Below are 27,846 nucleotides of genomic sequence, written 5' to 3'. Positions count from 1 at the left end.
AGAGAAAGGTAGAGAGAATTCAAATAAAACCCGAGAAAATCTATTACTTGAGGAAGGTACCCGAGTAAAATCAGAACAAGTAGATAGACAAAGAAACGCTCTTATGAATGGTATGTATCCTCTTCTGGCCGAAGGGTTACCTAAGGCTACCCCGGAAATACCAAAAGACTTAACTCCTCCATTGCTCCCGATAAAAGCACATCCCAAAACTCATCCCAAAACAGCAAAGGACGTTTTCCTTTCCTCCTATTTAGATGACGCAGCTCCCGAGTATGCTAATGCCATACCACCCACACCGCTTGTCGATGGTGTTCAACACCAAGAGCATTCGTCTGTATCCCCGCAACTACAAACTCCTACACAAGTTCCAACAGGCCCGTCCGTTTCTACAGTTTTTCCCGCATCTACAATCTCTATCCTACGCCCAACGAATCCTTTCGTGCCTAGCACTTCAGATGGTGCTACAGGAGGTACGACAGACATGTTTGCCACACCGCCGCGAAATAAACAGACCCTTAGAGATTTAGCACTCCAACGTACACCCCAACTAGCGACATCCGACATGTTTAAAGAACAGCTTGTGGATTGTAGATACGACCCAGTACCAGGTAGACAGGATAAATTGCTCATATCATCACTACGTATAAGACGAGCTACATTGTATTTAATGACGATACCAGGAATGGGTGAACACCTAGACGAAATATATCGCTTTGTCCAAACAGGGCGAGGTCCAGAAAGTATTAACGAAGCTATGGAATACCAGAAAGTGGATGTCCAAAGACAACTACTACGTTTTTTCATAAATTGTGTAATTAGGAATCAAGACAGGCCTGGGGCAGATCACGAAACCATGCAAAGACTTGCCAAAAGGGGTCAGAACATATCAGAAGAGAAACATGATAGACAGGCGTGTATAATCGCCATGTGTCGAAAGATCCGCAAGGAAGTAGAACGAATACATAAAGAAAGACGAGAAACAGACAGAGTAGAATCAGAAGAGGAGGAGGAGCAAGAATCAGAGCAATTAGAAACGATAGCTTATGTAGGTAGAGGAAGACCCCATAATAATACCAGAGGTTTTAACGACCCGATACGTCCAATACGTTCAGAATATAATAGACATTTTCCAAATCCTATGTTAAATACAAAATCCCCTGAACACCTATTCCAAGCCGCTGATAAATTACTCCGAGATCGAAGGGGGTACCACATGCTCGATTCCATGGACGAACAAGAATTAGCCAGGTCAGCAGTACAATGGGCTGACAGTCCCGGCGAATACAATGATGATGTACTTGCACACACGTTTCTGAATCTTGACCCATACGAACAGCGCTTAGCTAGTATATACATGATTCAACACCTCCTTATATTATATTAAAGCCAACACTCCGATCCAGGACCCTTACCTGACATATTGACAGAACTACTCACGAACATATGGAGAGGGTCAGGTACTGATTTGATTAAGGAAATTCTAGAATCCCGAAACCAATATTTAAATTTCGTATGCCCAGAACACGTTCCAGTTCCCATCATGGGAAGAAAAATGTATCACATAGATAGACAGAACCCGTTACGCGAAGTGCACCCAATCAGAAGTGACGGTGATAATTTTACACGCGTATTTGTGTACACGCCTATAACTAAATTGGAATTATTAGAAATGAAGAAAGTAGTACCCAGCCATGACAAGGACCCAGCAGGTTTCCACCGTGAAATAAAGGACATGTTACTCATGGGAGAGTATACCTACCCCGACATTATGAAAATATTAAAAGTCCTATTACCAGCCGGTGTTTACGAGAAACTCAAAGAAAAAGAATGGGAGGTGGGAGACCAAAAGATAGATTGGACAGCATTAGAAAACGAAGAAAAGGCCCGAGCTGCAGGAGCAGGGCTTGGGGAAAAGACTACAGCATTAGCAGGATTACTAATACAGGTATTGCCACGTTTATTAACTACGAAAAAGGAAGACTGGGGTGCAATCTCAGCCTGTAAACAAAAGCCAGATGAAGACACTAGTGATTTCTATTCCCGATTTGAAAAATGTTTTAGTATAAATAGTGGCATAAAAGCCAGTAGTGAGTCATATCCACATCTGTTTGTGACAAAATTAGTTGAAAATTCTCTGCTGCAAGTTAAGAATAGAGTATTGAAATTTGAAAGTACCTGGCAAGGTAATACCCCATCACAGATGTTACAGATGTTACAATATCACCACAATAGAATTAGAGAAGAACAAGAACACGAACAAAGACGTATGAAAGATACAAAAATGAAAATGCTTGTTGCACAGTCAGTTCCAGCCGATGGTCATCAAAAGGGTGATTCCGCAGGTCCTGCGAAAGGGACATGCAACTATTGTAAACAACCAGGTCATTATATACACGATTGTCCAGTCCTGAAACATAATATTGCCACAGGTAGAACGCAGGAGAGACCACGTTTACCTAGACAGGATCAGAATCAACAACAAATCCCTCAGCATACACAACCTAGGTTAGCTCCGCAACAACTAGCTCCGCAACAGGCAGCTCCACAACAGATCGTAGCACCACCACAAGCGCAGCCTATTGCTGCAACACAAGCAACGACACAACAGATGTATCAGTACGCACAAACAGATTATCCCGATTATCAGCGATACTCATGAGATAGCCTAGAGAGGGAAGTTGGCTTACCCCTTATTGAGGTACCTGTAGACCAAGAGGGACCTTATGTACATAGTGAACTATTAGGGGAAGACAGAAAGTTTTTACTTGATACAGGGGCAAGCAGAACAACTATAAGACGCAGTGAAGTTCCAGGGGCACCCCTCTCAGGCTCACAAAATATTTCCCTTGGATTCTCAGGAAAACCTATAATTAATGACGTAACACAACCTCTTCCACTTACAGTTGGTCCATTGACACGTACTACAGATTTATTGCTTACTAAATCATGTCCAGAAAACTTGTTAGGCATAAAAACATTGAAAGCTCTAGGAGCCATAATATGTTGTTCTCCGGAAGGAGTACGACTATTTTTACGTGACTTTAAAGGTCACTACGTGTCCAGAGACATGGATCACCGATTGCAGAATTTACCTACACATCTATGGGCACAAGGCCCCACTGATGTTGGTTGCATGAACATTACACCATATCGAGTCACACTGAAAACAGGAATAGTACTACCACGAATGCGACAATACAAGTTACCACCAGATGCTGTAGTGGCTTTACTGCAAATCATTGACGAGCTCATTGCACAAGGAGTGGTTGTCGAAACTGACTCCAATGTATGTAATTCCCCGATAATTCCGATTCTTAAAAGAACAGATCCAAAAGCACCACCAGTATATCGATTAGTTATTGATCTACGCGAATTAAACAAATGTATTGTACCACAATACCCTGTGGTCCCAGATATCTCTTCATTACTCACAGCTATTGACTCAGAAGCAACGTTCTTCACTGTAATTGATCTCAAGAATGCTTTCTTTAGTGTCCCAATCGATCCGGAAAGTCAATATCTGTTCGGATTCAGTTTAAATGGACGAAGTTTTAAATTCACACGCGCACCTCAAGGATTTACAGAAAGCCCCAGCATCTATAGCCAAGCACTGAAACGAGAACTTGATAGTATCCACATGCCAGTTAACACTGCCCTGCTTCAATATGTCGATGATCTGCTGATCACCGCCCGAAGCGAACATGAATGTGAAAAAGCGTCACTGACGGTTTTGAAATTTCTGGCCGACAAGGGGCACAAGGTGTCCCCTTCTAAGCTGCAATTCTGTGTCCCGCGAGTTGTTTACCTTGGGCACTCGCTGTCCAAGGAGGGAAGGCAGCTTACACCCGACCGCATCCAGTTAATTGCTAACATGCCACCACCCAAGACACAAAAGGAGGTGCGGGCTTTTATAGGCCTCACTTCATACTGTAGGCAGTGGATCCCTCAATATGCATTTCTAGCAAAACCACTCATCCAGTTGACAACACAGGAGGCAGCCACATCGACTGTCCTCCCTTGGACTCCAGAACATACACATGCCTTTGAAAGCTTAAAGAAAGCTTTATGCCAAGCACCTGTCCTAGCAACACCATGTTACAGTAAACAGTTTACACTCTTTGTTACAGAACGCGAAGGTACTGCCTTGTCAGTGCTCACTCAGGAACAAGCAGGATCACACAAACCATGTGCTTATTTCTCTAGTACATTAGATCCAGTAGCTCAGGCACTCCCTGCGTGCCTGAAATCAGTGGCAGCAACAGCTTTAGCAATCAGACAAAGCGATGCCATAGTGTTAGGACACCAATTGACAGTACAAGTACCACACGCAGTAGAGGTTCTCTTGAACCGCACACAAACACAACACTTGACTATAGCGAGACTCACCGGTTACGAATTAACATTGTTTCAGCCACATATAGAAATCAGACGTTGTAATACGTTAAATCCTGCCACACTGTTACCAGTAGGCGGAACAGATCCATTGGCACATGATTGTGTCGAAGTCATTACTATCACGACGAAACCCAGACAAGACTTGACAGACATTCCCTTGTCAGATCCAGACTTGACATTGTATGTAGATGGGTCATGTATGAGAACAAGTACAGGAGAGTTAGTGGCCGCTTACGCAGTCACAACAGACACTGAAGTCATTGAAACAAATTGTATTAACACTTTGTCAGCTCAAGCAGCAGAGCTCATCGCTCTAACACAAGCCTGTATTCAAGCCACAAATAAAAAAGTCAACATATACACAGATTCACGTTATGCATTCGGAGTCGTCCATGACTTCGGCGTGCTGTGGCGAGAGAGAGGTTATTTAACTTCTCACGGTGCCCACATCCAACACGGACCCCTCATTCAAGCCCTATTAGACGCGATTCATCTACCTACTGCAATATCGATTATGAAATGCAAAGCCCATACAAAGGTTATCGATATCATTTCTCAGGGAAATGACCTAGCTGACAGAACAGCTAAACAGACTGCTCAGAATCAGACTCACACAACTGACATGACAAAGACAATAGTTCCGACACCAACACATTGCATGACAGTTAAGGATCCCGCCCTTGATGTAATTGACATACAGACACATGCTACACCAGAAGAAATAAAGAAATGGACTGAATTAGGAGGGATCCAAACGGATCAAGGATGGATGACGAAGGAAAAATCTATATGGTTTCTTCCCGACTCAATGGTTCAAGTCATCATTAACACTATACATAGTCCAGCGCACCTAGGAGAAAAAGCCATGCTAGACAGCATTCAACACATTTGGTTCAACAAACATTTACGAGCCGCAGCTAAACAAAAAGTTCGTACCTGTATGATATGTTGTCAGTTTAATCCAGGCAAAAGCATCCCCGTAGAGCAGGGTGGATTTCAAACTCCCGATCATGCTTTTGAAGTCCTCCAGATGGATTATATCCAGATGGAACGATGTCGAGGATTCAAATATGTTCTCGTAGTTGTCTGTGCTCTTTCCCGTTGGACAGAAGCATACCCGGTTTCAGATTACACTGCCCCGACTACTGCCAAACAGTTAGTTCGAGAATTCTTCCCACGGTACGGTTTACCACGTGTTGTCTACTCAGACAACGGCCAGCCGTTCTCATCCGAACTAATGAAACACGTTTCCCTTTTATTAGGCTACCAATGGAAATTCCACTGTGTCCGACATCCCGAGGCGGCAGGTCTCGTGGAACGCCATAATCAAACTCTGAAAATTAGATTGTCCAAAATATGTAGAGAAAAAGGAGTTGATTGGATAGTAGCCTTACCAGTTGCGCTCTTTTACATGAGAATGGTAGCACATTCTCGAACAGGGCTATCCCCGTACGAGGTGATCTTCGGTAGACCACCAAATATGTGGGGGACGCCTATACCTCGCAAAATCACTGATGTTGACTGTAATATGCTGACCGATTACCTGGCTTCCTTGATGTCTGCACTACAATCTTGTCGTTCACAGGTAACCGCAGCTTTTCCCGATAATACTGAGGTGAAGCCCCATGACGTGGTTCCTGGGGACCTGGTTTTGGTCAGGAATTTTGACCGGAAGACCCAACTGGATCCTAGGTGGAAGTCACCGAAGTTGGTTCTACTGACTACAAGGACAGCCGTGAAAATCGAGGGACGGAAAGGGTGGTTGCACTCGAGTCATATCAAGAAATTTTATGGACTACCATCCAGTGTGAATACACAACCCTGTATTCCCTCACAGACAGACTCAAAGCTCCCCTTGGTTGAGCAGACAAACTCAGAACTTTACAAACTAAAATTAAGGTCTAGTAAGTCAGACAATTTGATTGTTTAAGTCCTCTCCAAGGTGAATCGGTTGAATTTGTCTCTGACATGTATCCTCTAGACCGGAATAGAGAAAGAAATCATCAGATGCAGCTCAAGAAGCATGCGTATTGTAAATCATTTCGTAGTCACTGCACAGTAACATTATTAATTTTGTTTTTTCTAAGTCTTCTGATCATCATTGTCAGCATACTATTACACATGTATTACCCTATTCTTAAACGTGCTTATAATGTAACTGCAGAACATTCTTTTAGTGAATTACCTCCGCATGAGTTGTCCTATAGATTTGCGCTGCGCAACAACACATTCATTAGTATGCTACATCATTCCCATCAGACCAGCAATGCCACAAATTGTTGGATATGTGGCCGACTCCCTCCCTATCAGAACTATAAGGGAGTTTTGCCCCTCTTTCCCTATCCGTTCACACACAATGGCTCCTGTGGAGCATGGTTTAGTTTGATTAATTCCCTAGATTCAAATTCCGCATTTTATCAAGACAACTGGGTATGGGGAAACCTGAACTTAGTTTTGCTTAAAGTCTGCTACCCTAATAAGGAGGGACTTCCCAGAAGAACAGGAACTGATCTAGAAAATGAAGTATATGGATTAGGTAATTTTACACTTAACCTTATGATCCTGAACGTTGAATCTGAAGCTACACCAATCTTGCCCGCCATGTCAGTATTCCCAGTAAAAGGGGAATTATGTGTAAGAAAGAATGGTTCCATACACATGGGCCATAGTAAATGCAACACTGTAATAAAATTCAGTGATCAAGGCAAGTCTACATTTAGAGCTTCTCGCCATTCCTACTTTATATGTGGCCAGACCGCATATATACGTCTACCTCTAGATTGGGATGGTACCTGTTACATAGCATTCCTCCTACCACCTGTTTTCCTAGCTCCTCCTGATTATCATAGAAATACCCATTTAGTACACAATAGACAGCAGAGAGATCTCCCAATTGTCGATTACACTGAAACAGCATGGGAAAAATACACAGATTTCAATAAAGGTTTCTTTCCTTATATAGGTACAGTCACTAATAGTAAGCTGATACGTAGATTAACCAGAACCCTTGAAGCAGTAGTGAACGAAACTATTTCCGCCTTAGGCAATTTAACAGAAGAGCAGTCTGCTATGCGGATTGTTGTGCTTCAAAATCGTCTTGTCCTTGACGTCATCCTGGCCGATAGGGGCGGAGCTTGTAGGGTCATCGGATCAAGCTGCTGCATTTTCATACCAGAAAATTCGCCGTCAGTATATAAAGCCATAACTCGCCTTCATAAGATTGTAAGCCAGATACACCAGAGTCCAGGCACCTGGACTTGGTCCGGTTGGTTCTGGGGCGTGTTGTCAGCCTGGGGATGGAGAATCCTATCCTTCCTAGGTATTGGCTTTCTCATACTATTCAGTTGCTGCTTATGTCTACAATGTGGGCCAGCGATTTGTGGTATGTGTGCCACCTCGTGTATCCCACATCCAAGTTTTCGTTCAAGATCCCGGAAGAAGAAAGAAGAACAAATGATGCTATATGAACAGATCGATGGATTGATGAAGATCGATATCTCCTGAGGGTCCGTAGGGGACAAGGAGGGAATGAGGAAATATGAATTTTGTGATCAGTTATGTCCCCTATCGTAGACCCCAACGGCTCCATGTACATGCTATAAGTACATGTATGTTCCCTCCTGCTCCAGTTTTGAAGACGCAAATATATGTGCGACCACCGTCAACATGTCCTCTTTCAGATCCACCATGAATGGGTCAGATATTCCATTCCTAAGTATGAAAGGCCACCGACTTTATGTGGTTCACTTTCCACATTTTACAGATTCAGGCGAGTAGGCCCGAATTCTGTCATCAAGCCTTTTCCTGCCTTCTGCCTCTGAAAGCTCCAGTCTGAGCCTGCATCTGTGTCCATGAACTTTGTCCTACTCCCTGCGCGGCTAACGGTGCCTGATCCAGCCTGTCGCCTGCCAAAAACTGTATTTCACCTTCAAGATTATCTACTCCGCTCCTCATCCGATGCATTCCTGTCTAGTAGTTTAGGTAAACATTCCTCCAGCTACCGTGCAAAGGGCCAGGCCTCGCTGTCCTCATGCAAGTAATTCATAGCCCCGTTACCATGGAATATTCCTACCCCCTCGCATCTAGTGTAGACACTTAGACGCTTGTACACGCACTAACAGTCAGTATAGAATAGATTCTATCCTAGAGACCTCTCCTTTTGGATAACACAGTTCTTTAAACATAGGATATTAGATATGATTTGGGATTAGGTTGACATGACCCCCAGACTTCTGTCTCCACATGTAGAGCTAAATGTCAAGTCCCCTTCAGCCTCTAGTTGCACGTCAATCACACGTCATGCGGCTGCGCGTGCATCTCTGCCAACTATTTCTGCTGACATTGCAGGATTCTCTTATGGATCCACCCACTTGTGACATCATGTATGATGACGTTTATTAAATTACGCCCATGTACCGCCTCTATTAGTTACGTATGCACCTTTTATCTGCACTATCAGCTGTTACGCCTCTTGCATCTGTTTCACTGTAATGTATTTTCTATAAAACTGCCTATCTGTCAATAATGTATGCCCTTCCTTCCTGAACTTTCGTGGTGATGGAATAGAATGCCTACAATTCGAATTGTATTCCTTTGTATAGGAATAAAGCCTTTTAAAACCTCTAATACCACGGATTCTGCCTCTTATATTTACTGAGTTATTCTTAATAGACTTTACCGCATAAAAAATAGTACCGGTAATGAAATATTTACCACAGTGCTCTTCATAGCTATTTGTATGACTTTCTCAGGGCACCTCCTATCTCGCAACTTATCCGTTAGAGTTAGTGCTTGTCTTTTAAAGTAATGTAAGTTAGTACAGTTCCTCCTAATTCATAGGAACTGGCCGTATGGATGTTTTTTTCTTAGAGGCTGGGAAGCTGAGCAAACCCATGTGAAAAACTGCTTCTGTATCCCATCTTTTGATTTAGCCAATAATGAACCTTATTCATAATTTGAAACAACTTATACATATGTGTACAAACCTTGCCTTAGTGACTGACTGGTAAAAGTATTTCTGCTCCAGCGGGCTGAAACAAATTGTTAAGTTGATTAACTCAACATGCAAACTTGATCTTGACCCCCAAAAATATGTTGTGGGCATTGGTCAATAGGAAATCCACACCCCTGCTACCCTGTTAGGAGGTGCAACAGATGGGAACTCATCACAGCCCATAGAAACTCTACTTAGGAGAACCTCCCTTCATGGCACTAGGAAAACCCTTTCACTTTTCGTCCTGGGGAAGAGATGATCGGTGATGCTACTTTGTGTAGACGAGTCTGACTCAAAAATCATGGCGGCAGGTCTGTCTCTGCTGAATGTAGGCTGCAATACTTCCTTTGCTGAATGTATGCTGCAACGCGTCCCGTCGCTTCTGACTTAGCAGGGCTGCTGTATCATTGTAGTATGGATGGTGGGTTCATTGTCAACATTGCTAAGTTAGCATGAGCTTTGCTGCCATTAGGTTGCTTTTGCGCACGACACTACATGCGTTTATTTTGCAAGACTTTGTTTGTGCCCGTTTCACATGAGAACTTTCTGCTTTTCGCGTTCTCTGCTTTGCTCTGAGGTTTAGTCTGCACACGATGAACAAGGTCGATAAAAAATACCCCTTGTTATTCTGTTCTGGTCACTCCCTCACACCTAGACATAACATGACACACAGCTGCACTACTGAAATCGTATGTTTTTAATATTGCAAGCTAAGCATGTTGTTCACACTCTTGGAGAGATACCTTTCCAGAAGAGCTGTGCTTGTCCTGAGATGTAAACCTTTCTTTTAGGCCTTTAGGGATGGGGTCTGCTGACAAAGCCCAAAGGTAATCTTTTTTATAATAAACTATATCTTATCACGGGGAGGGTGGTTAGGCACTGTAGCCCTTTTCCACTGTCTTTATAAAATGATATCCCCGTTTGTATTCTGTGGAATTGTGACAATGCTGACAATATTGTTTCCATGCATTTTGCTGCTAGTAATGGCACGTGCACTGTACCATAGAGCGCGTTAGTTAAAATAAACATTTTAAACTATACCGTAGCTCTGAATACTCTTATTGTGGACAAGTATGAGTGAGTGAGAGAAAGAGTTGTCTTGCTCCCGCGATTCCTGTTAGAGTCGGGAGTGTCGTGTTCTGGGTTGTCTATTCATTGGTAGCTTCGCTGTTAGTCGGAGAACGAATGAGGCACTGTTGCCAGTCGTTTTTTGGGATTTTTGGGTACTGAGGTGATAGGTTGGTACACCACTATCTACCGAGGTCCTGGTTTCCTGTTCATAGTTCTGTATATGTGCAGAATCCCTGCAACATCATGAACTCCTCTGGGCCTGTAGACCTCTAACATCTTACGATTGAGCTGTCCCTGGAGATCCTTACTTTTTGATACATGAAGAACCGTTTTCGGCAGCAGGCAGGAGCGGCAGCAGGCGGGAGAGACGCCTTACCTTCCCCGTGAGGGCAACGGCCAGCAAAACCACAGCCCCCAGACGCCCCAGCCGGTCGCTTGCAAGTGACGCGGCCAAGCGCGCCCGGAGGCGCTTTGAAAAACACCAGCAGCCTCCCGCAGCGCGGGAACCGTTTTCGGCAGCAGGCAGGAGCGGCACCAGGCGGGAGAGACGCCTTACCTTCGCCGTGAGGGCAACGGTCAGCAAAACCACAGCCCCCAGACGCCCCAGCCGGTCGCTTGCAAGTGACGCGGCCAAGCACGCCCGGAGGCGCTTTGAAAAACACCAGCAGCCTCCCGCAGCGCGGGACGCGCGCGGGCAGCGCCCGGGCGTAGCCCGGGCCAAGGGCGGGCCCGTCCTTGCCCGTCAGTGCCAGAAGGAGCCAGGGCAGGGCCTCCCCCCTAACATTCGCAATACCTCTATGGAACTCTTCGTACACCTTATGCAAGGGTAGGTACCCTAGTGCCATAGACTCGTGTATATCCCGATACACGAGGGAACTGCCTTGACATTTACAATACTATTATCTCATATATGGATCCGGTTCTTTATTTGGATATTTTTGTTTTTATTTTTTTTAGCTGCTTATTGGCAGTTATAATTTTGGATCTTTTTATTTTTGTTTGATTCAGTGGGGTTTTAAATAATCGATAAGTGTATTTTCATGTGATTACTTGATAGCACGTGTCACCTTATCCCGGCCCTATTTTCCTTGCAACTGCACTTTATATGCACTTTATATCCAGGAGGCTTGATGTACTTCAGTACTGTATTTTCTGCTAGCACATGACACTGTACCTGACGGCCCTCTTGCTATGTATTTGCACTTTCTATTCTTAGAGGTTGCTTAAACATTTTACACCCAATTTTATGCTTAATAATTATAGTGTGATAGATTATCCCACCCTACTTTGAATTTGTATCGTATATAACGGACTGCGCTATTTTTATTTTGCCTTCCGCATTTGTATAGTTTTCCTGGTAGAATTATGGCCAGGAGGAAAGTAGTGAAGCCCCCTAGCGATCGATCTTGTAGTACGATCGATTCGTTTCTGGTCAAAGCAGTTACTGTCCTCTCAGAAGAAATTAACCGAACTGAGAGACGACTTTCTTTGGGTTCTAACACTATGGGGGTCAACCGAGGAAACCAGACTAGTACCCCCTGTGGTCTTTCCAGGGAGACCGAGATCGAGACCAATATGTTGACCAATAATCCCGTGGCTATAGGGGAGCCAGCCGCGGACATCATTGACATTAGATCGAGAAGTGGGGATTGCTCCCGAATATCACTGACCCCTAATTTGAGCCCCCTCGATAGCCCCCCGCCTTTGGGAAAAACTAGGGGATGCAGAAAGAACATCTCGGAACGGGGGAATTTACATCAACCCCAAATTAAAGAAGGTTAACAAGAATACTCGTGCAGTGAAACCAGGTCTGCCAAACGATCATTCGAATAGAACAGCCCCTACATCACAGCCTTTAACACTGGCCATCATATCGGACAAAATGACAGAGTTATTAAGGCCATTATACGATAAACTGGATACCCTGGCCAGGGAAATTCATAAAATTACGGGAGCACTGGAGAAAGTTAATGATTAAACTTTTAAAGGAGCCAAGTAGAACCGATCAGAAAGTTGCTACATTAGGCCCAATTAACTTACTCACCCTACAGGATAGGGATTCTCTTGACAATCACAAGGAGCAGCTCCTCGATCTAGATGAGAGTAATAGGGAAAACGAAAGAATCCCGGTATCTGGTAATCCTGCTAATAATCATAGATCTAAACCACCACAGAAGGATAGAATAGTGACTAAGCCAGATATACATATTTTACATAATTCTGGAATACCGGCTAACTTGAGAGTGCCTGTATATGAGGAAAAGGAAATGACCCTAGTTACAAATCTCCCTCCGCAATGCAGTGCATATGTCACTATTTTGGCCAATGTACCCCAACTCAAATCCGGACAGGTAGAAGACCATGAGTCCCTTTTAAATAGAGTATTGTTCTGGTTAACCAACAACTGTAATTTCCCAATAGAAGGGATCAACCAGATCTTAACAACTCGAAGAGTAGGGTGGATCGGTCCCTCTAGAAAATGTTTTGCAGGTGACTGTATAGTTATTAATTTTAGGTCCCCGAGATGGGCATCCAACACATTAAACAATGCGCCACTACCCTCCCCCCGGGTTTTTAACACCACCCTTCTCCCTCTTGGATATTTTTATAGACATTTAATGGGAATACCCGGCGATGGGTACGTAGGCCATCCAAGAAAAGGACACCAGTCGATTTCACTTTTGTATCCCCCTGCTCCTAATTTTGCCGTCCCAGTATCTAACCAGTATCAGGTGCTGGGTAATTTGGACAGCAATGATTGACACAAGGGATCATGTCTACCTAAAAATGCAATATGTCCACCCACTGCTTCCTGTGAATATATCCCATTAGATAGGATCATTACCAGGAAAGAGGAGGGACATGACGAATCCCTTCAGCAACTTGACATAACGAATACAGATACAGGGTATCCGGTCACCACTTGGAAAATCGCTGGTTTTAATAGGATAAAAGGTACGCCATCATGGGCAGACTTCTTATCAGCACAACACGATATCATCTGCCTTCAAGAGACGTGGTGTATTGATCCAATCTATGTAGAGGGTTTCACCTCACATTGGCTCCCGGCTCAGGCTTCATCTTCCGGTAGAGCCAAGGGAGGCCTTCTGATTCTAATTTCAACCAGCTTAAACAAATGTAAAACTAAAAAATGTATTAATGTGGGTTTTTATGCTCAGTTTTTGTGGTTGGTTTCCCTAACAGGTAAAGATGTCATCCTGATTAATTTTTATAATAATGTATTCAGTTCCACTCGTGGTTTAATCATTAACGATCTGGAAAGAGAACTTGAGGAGCTGACTAGTGTTATTAGGAAGCCAATTGTCATTATTTGGGTGGATGATTTCAATGTTCAAATATGTCCTTTTTCTTTAACTAAAGACTGTGGCCCCAGGAGGGGGGAATCCGAATTTGATGACGATTGTTATATGCATTTCCCCCATTGTGAATACGGTATGGCTCTAAATGGTGCTATGGCCAAATGGGACCTTGAATTGTTATATTGTGCTACTGACAAACACAACAAGAAATGCCCCACTTTTACAGGCAGAAATGCGATGTCAATTTGACCATATCATAATTTCTTGTAACAGCACACATTTATTCTCCCGACCGTGGATAACGGAACAACCCACTAGTGATCATAATAGCATCTCTGTGTACTTATTCTGTTGGGGACCAAAACACACTCTTAATATACCCCAAAGTACAGCCATTGTCCCTACCAGACCAAATGGAGTCCGGATAAAATGGGCTGGTGTGGACCCATCTGAAATTTTATTTGATGTCGTCATTCAATGTCGGAATGAAATTGAAGTCTGTTTAGGAGATGTGGTTAATTCCGCATTGATGCTAGAGAACTTTAATAAGATAAACAATACAGTGAAGAAGTTTTTGACGAAACCAGTCTGCAAAAATAAAAAACCTAAGGTGGGCTGGTTTGATACTAGATGCACGACAGCACTGAGTAATCTCAAACAAGCTTTGAGATGCAATCCCAGAAATCCAGATATAATTAAGACCATGCGTGCTGAATACGTCACAGCTTTAAAAAATAGGAAAACGGAACTCCAAGAAATAGCCTGGGAAGATTTAAGTCTGGCAGCTGATACTAAAAACAGTAAACTGTTCTGGGACACTGTCAACAGCACCTTTTTGAAGGACGATCATATCCCCGAAATTAACTGCAATGATTGGATAAACCACTTTTCTAATATTTTTAACCCTATCAATACAGTTATATCACCCATTCAATTCAACCAGCCCCCCGATGAATGGCCTACTCTTCCTTTATCAATTAGTCTAGAAGAGGTCACTGATGGCATAATTAGTAGTAGAGGGGGTAAGGCTCCCGGACCCGATGGGGTCCCTATTGATTTTTATAAAAATGAACTTGTTTTATGGTCCCCTTTTTTAACCTGAGTTTTTAATGTTGCCATTGAGACCCAACTCCCTTTATCATGGGGTCAATCTATTATAATTCCCATATATAAGAAAGGAGTCAAATCCGACGTTAGTAATTACCGCCCAATATCCCTACTCGATTCGTCTATTAAGATCCTGAGTAGGGTTATGCTGTCGAGACTTGAAGCCTGGGTCCAGGAGAAGGAAGTACTTACTCCAGTACAATACGGATTTAGAAAGGGAATTGGCACACTAGAACAGTGTGTCAATTTAGACCTTTTGATCGGAAAGTATACCTTAGCCAGGGAAGGGAATCTCTATTTATGTTTCGCTGACCTTAGCAGCGCCTTCGATCTAGTAGACCATTCAAATTTATGGCCATTATTGCTAGACATGGGTGCGCCCAAGGAGATAATTTATCTGCTAGCGAGATTATATAGTACCCTGTCTAGTAAGGTGCGGTATGGACCCCTAGGCGAATATACCCCCTTTTTTAAAGTCAAAAGAGGTATCCGCCAGGGCTGCGTGCTGGCTCCATTGCTTTTTTCTCTGTTTATTAATGAAGCAGACGCAGCCCTGAAGTTGTTCGAGTCGGATGCCCCTAGGGTTGACGGCTCGCCCGTCCCAATTCTATTATATGCGGATGACGCGGTTTTACTATCCCGTACCCCAATTGGTTTACAACGTCTCATGGATAATTTTACTGTTTTTATTACCAAAAGGAAACTTTTAATCAATAAATCCAAAACCTTTGCAATGGCTTGTGGCAGGAACCCTATAATATCCAGTACTTATTATATTGAGGGCTCTAAGGTCCAGACAGTTAAAACTTTCAGTTACCTAGGTATTACATTTGCAGGAAACCGGTCATGGGGACCGGAACAGGATAATGCATGCTCCAAGATGTCGAGAAACATCAACGGCATCTTTAGATTCGCTGCCAAACTAGGTAACCGACGCATTAGAGACATGTTGGTCATTTATGAGAAACGATGTGTTACAGCAGCCCTCTTTGGGGCAGGTGTCTGGGGCCACTGCCAAGGAAACAAATTACAACAAATTGAAAACACCTTTTTAAAACGTTTACTGTGTGCCCCACTATCTGCCTCTACAGAATTGATCCATAGGGAGGTGGGCATAAAATATATTTCAGACTTGGCTTTAATACGCCCCCTCCTACTATGGAAATCTATTTGGTCAAAAGAAGAGACACTGTTCACGCAATCAATAATACGGGATTGCCTCAGCTTGGATAACTGTTTAAAAATACCTTGGCTGAATTATAATATCCATTGGTTTAAACTCTTATTTAATTGCGATATCCGATTGGATCCAAAGTGTTCAGTTTCTATCGACAAATCTGTGATAAAAACTGTTATGATGGCCAATAAAGTAGAGGCAAGATCTGTTGTTATCAAGTCTCAACCAACTCTTGTTTTATATTTACATATGGATTTTAAAAAGGGCTTCCTCCAAAGTTATTTGTCATTTGTGACCAGAGCATCTCATCGTTTCGTGTTGACACGATTAAGATTAGGTACCATTGGACTACGAAGGGGTTTGACCAGTGGGACACGATTGGTATCAGCAAAGTGGGAGACCTGTGGCATAAGGGCGCGGTTAAGACTTTCGCGGCTCTTCAGGCCGAATATGAGCTTACGGACAGGGAGTTCTTCCGCTATGCCCAGGTTCGACACGCCCTGCTCTCGGTCTTTGGAGAGGGGACCACGATCCCGGTTTCCTCGCCCCTCGAGGACCGCATACTTGACGGACATGTCCCGGACAGCACTATTTCTTTAATTTATAAGAAACTGATTAATCATCGGGCTGACCTCTTGGTGCGCCTTCGGGAGGCTTGGACGGGGGATGGAGTGGAATTGGACGACGAGGACTGGCAGTCTGCACTGTCGTCCCCCAAAGAGGTCGCCATTCCAGCCCGTCTCCGGTTGGTACAGCTTAAGATTCTTCACCGGGTGTATGTGACGGGTCCTCGCTTGGTCTCGATGGGATATTCCGACGATGGGCTCTGTAAGCGGGGTTGTGGGCTCAGTGCCACCTTTCTCCATATCCTGTGGGAGTGCCGCGAGGTGGCGGGCTACTGGCGCCGGGTACATACGGTTATGGGACAGGTCACTGGGGTTGTGCTGCTGCCGGAGGTGCGTCGCTGTGTCCTGAATGTGTGGGAGCCCAATGATTATAGCGCGGCTCAGACTCGGTGGGCGGCCCTGGGGAACATGATTGCCAAGAGAGATATAGCGCAGCTTTGGGGTGCCCAGCGGCCGCCCACCGTGTCAGTATGGAAGGAGAATATGGACTGGTGTATGTTCAGGGAGAAGACTGTGTATGTTGCCCGTGGTAAGCCGGGGGCATGGGGCAGAATCTGGGGGCAATGGAATGCTTATCGCGGGGGTATCTGTACGCCCCCCCTGGTGGACACCGATATCGCCATGTCCCCCTGACCCTTGACGGTTCCGGGCACCCTTGGAATGACTACATATGGACGTTCAGTTCCCTTGGCCCCCCCCCCCCGTCCCCAGCCTCCCGGTACTCCTTCCTTTCGTGTGCTGCTTAATGGTCTGACCTGGAGTTCCCCGGAGAAAGCCTGACCTGCGCCGTTTGTCTTTATGCCTCGCCTTTTGTTTTTCTTTTAGTTTTTTGTGTTTGTTTGATCTAAGTCTCCTGTGCCTCTAGAACTATCCGGACTCACTACGGGGCCGACCCCCGGGAACCGACTGCAGCTTTGATAAATGTATATTTCATTCTGTACTTAGCGGCCGGCCCTGGTGGTTGTAGGCCCGTGCTTGTAATCGAATTATTGTTCAATAAAAACTTTTAAAAACAAAAAAAAAAAAAAAAAAGATTAGGTACCATACACCATCTTGTCAACGTCCCTGTCACGAAACAGAGTTCTGATTACCCATGTCCATGCGACGGAGTATCCCGCCAAAGCTGTTGCCATATGTTACTTTTTTGTCACTTTTACACCCACCTTAGAAAATTTTATCTAAAACTCTTTTTTTTACATTATAATACTAGATCTTTTAAAAACGCCATAGAGTTGCTTTTTAGATTAGATGATCCGCAACTGTGTTTTTATTTAGCTACATTCCTTATGAAAGCTATTAGTGCTAGGAAATCATTGATTATTGATAGCTGATTGTATGCCTTCGTCGACATACTCTGCATTTGCACTTTAAATTTGGCTTGTTTATGATCAAGTAATATGTTATGAGATTCTGATGATTTATGCACTTGCACTTTTGTATTGTATTGTATTCTGTATCTCTGTATTTGATATTTTACATTCATGAATTCCGATATTTTTATGTTTATCCCCACTGTTTTTAGATCTTATTGTTTTTCTTTTAACCAGTTTATATCATGGATGTACTGCTTATATGGTTGATTTTATTGACCGAATAAAAGCTTATAAATTGAAATTGAATTGATACATGAAGAGTCCAAAGAAACACAGAGAAAGTGTTGGACACCAGCTTGTTCCCCTGCGTCATACGCAGAAGGCCATGAAGTTTATACATAGGACTCATATGGGTCGAACACAGAAGTGAATCCTGTCCGTTTTTTTTGTTTAATGTTGCATTAAAAACGTATTCCTTCCCTAGTCGATGGGTCCCTCTTGCTTCACAGCGAATTTGCATTTAAAGGTGATTAAGATTATTTGCTTTTCTTTAAGTATATAATATAATTAACATGTGCTCTGAAAGTTCCATGAATTAATATCTTTCTCATCCTTTATAAAAAAAAAAATAATTTGAGAATGCAATATAACTATTTCATTCTGTGTGTTGTCAGAGGCATCAGATTTTCTTTGTTTTCGTAAGTAGTCTTAAAATTAACCTCAAATTGTTATTCATGAGTTTTAAAATTGCTGTCACATTGCAGACTATTCTTATTGGACTTTCTGTTTTTTAGTATGACCTATAGCTTGGATTGCTTATTTCAGACTTACTTGTGAGCTATACTGAGTTTATCTTTTTAATATGGGTTTAGTTTTTACTACAGTAGAGTTCATGCTGGGCATCTTGCTAGGCTTATGCTCAGGTAACAATGTGTTTTCTGAGACACTGAAATCGACTTGTAATTTAATATATTTCTACCACAATCCTTCTTTGAAGCATTATGATAGATAGTCGAAATCATTATTTTTTTTAACAATCTTCCTTTATTTCTTCAAACTTGTCTCACATTTGAACTGTCATTTTTGATTGCATAAAAGCATGCTTTTATATGGGTTTTTTCCCGAAGACATTGTTTATACTTCTATATACTAGAAAATGAAGAATAGGGTAATTTGATAGGAAATTTCTACTGTCCAGTCTGCTTATATATATATAGTGGATTTCAGACATGTCATAGAAAGTTTTAGTTTCATGCCATACATCTGCACCCTTTTTCATTTTTGTAGTAGAATTGTATTTAAAGAAATAAATAATGATACGTTTAAGAGACTGTAAATTAAGCTCAATTCAGCTATTCGTCTGGAAGGAATTAATCTCATGGGGAAATGTACTGACTATCGTATTAGGGACAAATCAGTGTATCAACATGGTAATCCTTATAGAACTAAAAAGATAAGGTAAATCAATTACAGTAAAACCTTGGGATGAAGGAGTCTATAAGTACCTCATTGGTTATCTCAGTCAGTCTCCCTGTGTGGGAAGTGTGTTTCCAGGCGAGTTCCCCGAACTTGCTGTGTTGAGGGCCTCAAGGTGCACATCACTGAAGAAATATTCCATAAGGTCTCTGTTGCTTGAAATGCCATGCAAAGAGAATGAAGGCTATTAATTCAGATTGCACTGCTCCTTTGGGATGTCAAGACTGTTTTTTGCACGCTTTTAGTTCCCTCTCAATGCACATATAAGTTAGTGTTGTGAAATGTAATGTTTCACAGAAGATTTCCCAGTACTTTGGAAACGTTTGTTCATTTTACATTCATCAATTCTTAATAGGCTCTTTTAACATTAAATTCTTTAATGACATCTGGCATGAGCTTTTAAATATGCACCAAGCTTCTTCAATCCAGGGCCTGATTTATTACACACACACACGTGTTTAAGATTCTTCTCAAAAGGCACACTTAATCATATTTATGGGTTAAACTTGGGGAGCTGTCTAACAGTATCTTGAATCTATTTCACCACTTTAAATTTGTATGTATTGTTTTTCAGGTCGCCATTTTCCAAGGCGACCCAGGCACATGCTGGTGGTAGAGGCCAGGTTTGATGGTGAGCAGCTTGCTACAGATCCAGTCGGCCATGCGGAACAACCAGAATTTGCTACAGAACTGGCTTGGGAACTTGACAGGAAAGCACTTCATCAGCACAGGTTGAGTTGCACATCAGTGCTCATTATATTTCTAGGTACTTCAAGTGTGTAAACTGCATTTTTTTTAAAGTGTGCATTTGGCCTATTTGCATAACTTTGCATAAGTGCACCCTGTTGCACAAGATTTGCTGAAACACCAGGGCACATGCATGCAGAGGAAAGTATTCCTGGACGGGGGAGGGGAGGATAAATACATTGGGAAAGCAGGATGTGTACAGGGATTATAGTGGGACCGTGGGATAAGTACACTGGGACAGTGGGATTTGTTCACGGGGAGAGCACTGCACAAACATTAGAGCACCACCAATTCACTGACATAATAGTAAGTTTGACAGGGCATTATGATTCTGCAACTGGGAAGGCATATCCATTGGGATAAGGTAGTGACTTAATTTGGACAAAGATTCCAGCTCCTCAGGGGCTGGGTTAATGCTGGATCTAGGTGTAGGTTGGTTGGTTGTCAGTGTTTCATTGCAGCTTGTTGCTTGGGTGGTTGCGGCTGACGCTGTTCTTGGTTATCGATCACATGCTGCAGCTTGGTGCCAGTGATGTGTTGTGGCATGAAAATCCCAGAAAGTGTATCGTGAAACATGCAGAGGTTGAGAATATGCTGAGGTCAGAAGTGTGTAAACTCTTTGGGTGAGAATACACTCACAGTGGGAGCAGTCAGTCAAAGATCTTTATTCGGCTAAATAACAGCCATTAAAGAACACATTCAAAAACATTACTTCATTAGAATTAGCATGGTACACTTTAACCAACATAATTAATACGTAAAAAATCATTTTCTAACAATGTTACGGAGCCGAACTGCAGAGGAGATCTACTTATAAATCATTAAACAAAGGAGTAAATGACATAATGCAGGCTGACACTTTTTTAAAAATCTTAACAATGGTTTAAAAAAAATACATCTCTGGTTAAGATAAAGTTTACAAAAAAACATAAACTGCAAAGTGCTCTGTGCAGAAATTGAATCACATGGACACAATTCTAATTTAGCATCGCGATATGCATCATGTGGATACGACACCAGACGATGAGCAATGCCCATCCTAAACCTGATCAAGTAAAACATTTTGGCTTGATTAAAATAAAAGGAGAGATAGGATTGAATTCTTGGAGAGCTAACTAGCAATGAGTGCTTTACAACCCTTTTTTTAACCATCTCTTGCCTATCTCCTTCTTGCTTCAAATAGGAGAGAAAGTCTCTTTTCAGCTTAACTTTTGGGGTTGCAGATATGTTTCCAGGTGTGTTGAAACAATCCTGCTGTCCCAACTTCACCAGTTGTTTTTGCATATAGGAGAGCCAGGGATTTTTTTTCGCACAGTCCAGTTTCAGACAATCTAAGATTATATCACGATTCAGGGCTGGTTCCTCTTTCACCCAGATGTTATGCCAAAGCATCAGAGGTGCTAGTTGTGTACGAAACAATAATGGTATTACACCTAATTCGCTATTGCACATGGTGACAGGAGTGCTTTTAGGTAGTGTCAACACACGTTTTAACATCATGTTTTCTGCTCTCTGAATGCCTAAGGCATTGGTGCAGCCCCTAACTCCGGCGCCGTACAAAGTGACAGCACATGTTCGTGCTTTCAGCTGTATCACAGTAAGAGTATCAGTCAGTAGATAGAATTGCAATATATGCTAACCATGAGTTCAGATAAAAGGATTGCAAACACAACTCTCCATGTGAAATAACCATTGGTTAAATCCAATAGGTCTTGTCTATTTGAAATTTATGAACTTTGTCAAGTTGTTTAATTTTTCCTGGCCATGTTACATACCAGCACAGCTGCTGTCCAGCAAGGCTAAAAGTAAAATAAGTAACATTAAAAAAAGTGCAATGGCAGTCAATGCAGGCTGCATCAGATCAATCGTTTTCCTCTTTCAGCCATGCTCTATAGCAGCCACGCAGTTGTGCAACATGTCTTAAACAATCATTGGCATAGCCAATAGGTCTCGCCTTTGGGACCTTATAAGTGTTTAGCCATGCAACAGTTGCATAACTAAACACTTATAAGGTCCCAAAAGCGAGACCTATTGGCTATGCCAATGCTTGTTGTTAAAGCCTCCAATCCTTGCATCAATTAAATGAGACCAAGAGTTTTTTTCATTAAAAAGGATGCCTAAATGGGGAAAAAGTTGGCACCTCACATAATATTTCATTCTTTATATAAAAAGTTTTTGGTTTTGATGAGGATTTGCCTACTATCATGACGTGATTTTGCAACATTAGATTTTAGCCCAAGGTCACTCATAAATTCATTAAAACTGGTTAAAAGCCTTTGAAGTCCCACCCCAGTTCTCGACATTAAGACACAGTCAACCGCGTATAACAAGGCTGGTAAGGACCTGCGTCCTATTATGGGTGCATCTAGAATTCCAGTTCTGATGTGGGTTTCTAAATCATTTATATATATAAACCGAACAGGAAGGGAGCGAGTACACATCCCTGACGAACCCCACAATCCATCTTTATTGGTGATGTGAGCTCGCCAGCCGCTCCATAACTCACTCTCCCTGTGACTCCCTGATGCATTGCCCCTAGATAATGGACAATAGCTGGATCAATGCCCATACAGTGGGAGCAGATCTTGGATACCCAGATGCCGACAATGAGAGCGAAATGGGAAACCCTGGTAAACAATTGTGTTCACTAGACAAGGTTATGCTGACCAACTTAATTAGGATGGACACATAACACTGGCTGCGAACATTTGTAAGTATTGGAGAAGGCAAGAAATACCAACTACATCATAAGCTCCTATACAAATATTCGATAACATACATCTCTTATATTGGACACATTTGCAGTTTCCTTGATGATTTGGGTTCTTTACATAAGTGTGTGCAGACTTGATGGCTCAGCAATAATAATATATTGTATGTTAATCTGTTTTTGTGTTGCAACTTATCTTACATTTTATCGATTAAATAAAGGCTTGTATGTGTGGACAAACCTTGCTAAAGGTGGAGAATATATACTTCATTTTACATATGCTTATTATTTCAGTCTCACTGTTGTTCCCTTTTGTTTTTACTGTAAGTTTCATAACAAACGTCATGCTGTTTAGTCGGTGCCCGTTTATTTTTTAGCAGCAAAATATTTTCATGCCAACTGCTATTACATTTTTACCAAAATATTTCAACATTTGTAGAACAAGTCTAACTCTTGTTTACAGCACTAGCTTGAGATATTGTATTAAAAGAGATGTTCAAAGTGTAAAGACACACTTTATAATATTTTATATCTGACTAAATGGATTTAAATGGTTTTCTTTTCAACTTAAGTTTGGAAGGAAACTGGTAAATAGCAAGTACATTTTCTCTGTCGATCCAGCTATTCTAAGCAGTGTTCTGCCTTTCACTCCTTTCCATTACAGAAATGCCATGACCCTTTCAATCCCAAAGCTAGCATTCTATGTATGTCTCCAAATATTAGGTAAAGTGTCCTCGTGTCCTAATGAGAGTTATACCTTTTCCAAGTCCTGCACTGAATCCGTGTCTCTTGATACCAAGCAAGTCATGTTAGAAGACTGTCATGATTACTTGTTGCGTGCATGACAGTTGGCCATGACCTTTTGACATTTATATTGTAAAGTAAGAATCTCTACCCTTACGTTTTAGGTGACACAACCTGTAAGACGATTTTTCCAGATGGTGATCTAAAAAGTCTGTTGCCAATTTTTGTAATTCTGTAAAGCATGTATGCTGCAAACAGTGATTACACCCCGACACAAGAATTTACAGTCTGCACACCCAAAAGGTTTACTCATTCATTCAGTTTGCATGGTAAAGTGTGGACAGCAGATTAGCAATTCTGAGAATAACATTAGTGCCACCATTAAATGTAGCTACAATTGCTTGCCAGACCAGTCAGTGACAGCCCCCCCCCCCCCCCAGCAGCTTTGTGCCACAACATTGAATAACTGGTTTGTGTGTTTATCAATGTCATAAGAAGGGTCAAAATAGTAGTACTTTTATGATTTTACAGATAATTGACACTCCTCCCAAACTTGGAATTGCCAGTGGGGATGGAACTAGAGAAAAGAAAGTGGAGCTAGCTCTTGTACTGGAGTGGAGGATATTGGGTGACAGCTCAATCTGCAGCCGTACAGAAATGCGTCTTCACACAAATCAAAATCTACGTTGACACAAGGAGCTCCCTTTCAACCACCAATTTGACTTCACATTAGGCTGCGGCACAGACTGTCACCCAAAAAATCTTTGATGTGCTCTGCATTTTGGACGGATGGGAACCCAACTTCGTAATTTGTGCTGCATACTATTGTTAAAATACTAAATCAGGGAAGTCGTGTTTGACCCTTGGCTCCAGTTACATCTGGGACTTGAGCCAAACTTCAATGGTGCTTGATTGTTCAACATTCTGCTGTTCCTGGGATCCCACATTCATTTAGTTCATATGGTCTTGGAAAAATACCGTAGAGGTTGAAAATCATGAACAAGATAGAGTAAAAGTTACTGTATGCAGAAAATACATTTGTTTTGTCACAGAGCTCTGCCCCTCCTGCTGCTCAGAAAGTTAAAGTGCCCATTTCATTGTATTACTCCTGACTGCTCACTGGCATTAAGACCTACCCCAGCCCAAACTCCCTTGCTTCCATCCTTCCAAACAGCTGTAGTATAAATTGTAAAAGTAGCGTGGCTAAAGCAACAGCCATAAGACCTGTCTCTTACCTGCAATTCTGTTCTATGCAATCCTTCCTTGAATTCATGTAGTGCACTTGACTATAATGGTTATTTTTTGTCCGGGATGTTGGTACTGATGCAATGCTTCCCCGATACTGTTGTTTCATATGATCTGCCTAGTTCTTGACTTTACGTTTATTTACACTGTTCGAACTCCACAGTCCGAGTTCTTAAGTGTATACTCAAGTGATCTGAAGTTGCCACCCTTTTGTACTATGTGCTCTTAAAAAGAAGGGAGAGTGTTGGGGATACTGCTGAGTGGTAAGTTCTACTAGACACCTTCATTACATGTAGGTGCGGGCGAAATCTGAATTACACCAGGGTAATTTCAGGCAAGGCATGGTATGTCATGCTTGTTACGCAGTTGCTGAAATTATGCCATAGTGCGTAATTAAACAGCATCTGTATCAAACTTTTAGTGCAAACTTGTGGCAATAACCCAGACGGCCAGAATACGAACGACTGGGCTCCACTTGTTTTTTTCATGCTATTTTTTTTTTACCGCAAAATGTGACATTGTGCCGGATTTGTATTTGGTGTAATTGCGCCTAATTTTTCATAATTTCATATAATTACGATTAATTTCCCTGAAATATCGTGTGATTATGTAAAAGAAAATTTACAGATTTCACACATCCCTAACTATATGTAATGAATTTGATAGTCTCCAACTGCGCTATGGTAAAGAGGCCAGATAAAGATTGCTAGGTAACGTGGGAGACCCTGAGTTATTGACCTCCGACATTAAGTCTCAGTGTGACAAAGATCCGTATGATTTGGCCAATATCAGAGAGTTCTAAGGTAACTAAATTAACCACTCTGCAGATCTTTCACATCCAGAAGTTATAAGTCGGAGAAGACTCTGATGGTGAGAATCGCTGTTCCTATTGTATGATACTTTTATTTTTAAATTAGCGATTTTTAGTGGGTCTTCTATCTATCTATCTATCTATCTATCTATCTATCTATCTATCTATCTATCTATCTATCTATCTATCTATCTATCTATCTATCTATCTATCTATCTATCTATCTATCTATCTATCTATCTATCTATCTATCTATCTATCTATCTATCTATCTATCTATCTTCATTTTATTTAGGTCACAACTTATGAATGACAGCCATCTCAGGAATTGTGGCATGCTGAGATCAGCAGACCTCCATGTCTGGAATTGCAATTTCTTTTTATGAACCCAATTATCTTTAGAAGAAAATGGGATGTGAATTTGAAAAAGAAAATAATTAAATGAAAAGTGTAAGTTTCATTAGTTAAGAGTAGGCAGTGGTCCATACAGCCACTGCCTATTCTTTAAAAAAAAAAAAAAAGTTTAAAGGGGAAGGGGTCCCTTGGGAACTCCTTCCTGTGTGCAGACGGCTTACCAGTTCCTTTGAGGAGATGGTAAGAAATTCATTTGTGACCGGAATTTGGTCGCAAAATATGAATGCATACTACTGCCATTTGGTATTTGGAAGAGATGCCCTAATGACGCCCCTTCCAAATACTGAATCCGTATTGGTTCGCAAACCTAAATTGCATTTTGGTAACTTGTTACCAAATCGTAATTTGAGGCTTGTACATTTGAAAAAAGGCTCTTTTCTGGTCACAAATGGCAACGATTCTGTGAATCGGACCGTTTGCGACTGCAGATATGCTTTGTCCTTTTGGCCCAGAAAGCTGCACATTTGATATAGTTGCTGTGGTGACTTTTCTGCTTTGGTGTGAATATGTTCTGTGGCGCTGCCTAAAGATTTGTTCCCTCTTGATTTGAAGTGGGTAAAACTATGGTTGTAGAGCACGAAAAAAGCAATATACACCTTTTAAAAAAAGAAAAAAATATTGTATACAAAAACTGCCTAAAGTGGCTGCACATGTGAAACTGAGAAATAACAAAAACTACCCATGTACCAATTAGTTGTGGTTGGTTTGGTTCTTACTGGGTGTCAATTTCCTGGTGAGAGCCACTTAAACTACCTGAAAGTGCCTGACCAAGTCAGTTCTTGCTTCAAGGGCCTTATTGTCTTCTGTTGGTGCTTTGTCATACCATGGAATAAAAAACATATTTTGCTCAACACTAGTCACATAGATGCCTGCTAAACTAAAACTAAAAAGTTTTAAAATGTTTCTTATATTAATGGCACCAAGGGCAATATAAAATCTGTGCATTCTTGAAAGGGTAGTTAGAGCACATTTATGTTCAGTATGGGCCCTCTTCATTTTTTTTATCTTTGTATTATTTGTTTATAGATTGCAAGAGTGAGACCTGACTTCTAAGGGATGTTAGGTGGCTTCCCTGTTGCGATTTTGTGGCTGTATACTCTCACAGATAAAACATTAGTGAGGTTACTATTTTATCATGGAGGCAGATGCACTCAACTCTCTGTTACACTAGTTTGTAGAGAATATACAGGGGGTATCGGCCACAGTAACACCTTGGCAGCACCAGGCAGCTCGACACCGAGTGAAGCTGTCCAGGGAGTGGCTTTAGTGAAGTGAGTCTATGGATCCTTGCATCTGCAATGTTGAATCGGGGCTGCAGCAGTTAGGTTGGGTCCAGAGAAGGAAATGCAGGTGGCCACTACAGCTTGGGTAACAATTTTGATACCTGTGGCCCTGTACCCTGCCGGTGCACAAGTTAATTGGAGCATTGCAGCAGGTCGGGATTGATAAATCCAGATCACTGAGTGGTGGCATTCAAAGGGAAAGCACGGTCTTCTCCCTGGTACAGCAGATGTTTAGACCTAGAGAAGCCTGCATGGGACGCAAGCTCAGCAGCAACGAGGCCACAAAGAGTATTGCCCTATTTTTCAAACCCACAAAATACATGTGAGGCGTCAGGGGAAGTTCTGCCTGGACGTCCCGCTTGGAGCGTCTAGGCCCACAATTGGCGTGGCTAAGCAGAGGAAGAGGATTTAGGG

At 42.1% G+C, this 27,846-nt stretch overlaps 1 protein-coding gene across 1 annotated transcript in view; it reads left to right on the top strand.

Annotated features, from left to right (window-relative positions):
* CEP120 (centrosomal protein 120) overlaps positions 1–27,846 on the top strand; it is a 417,274-nt gene that overhangs the window by 23,875 nt on the left and 365,553 nt on the right. Inside the window, exon 2 of the mRNA XM_085632676.1 lies at positions 20,053–20,209. Within this exon, the coding sequence (XP_085488802.1) occupies positions 20,053–20,209 (157 nt within the window). The remainder of the gene's footprint in view (positions 1–20,052; positions 20,210–27,846) is intronic.

The sequence above is a fragment of the Triturus cristatus genome, chromosome 2_1 (genome assembly GCF_964204655.1).
Source record: "Triturus cristatus chromosome 2_1, aTriCri1.1, whole genome shotgun sequence".
In the NCBI taxonomy this organism is placed as follows: Eukaryota; Metazoa; Chordata; class Amphibia; order Caudata; family Salamandridae; genus Triturus; species Triturus cristatus.
The sequence above is the reverse complement of the archived record's forward strand: the minus strand, read 5'-3'. Positions and strand labels throughout refer to the sequence as shown.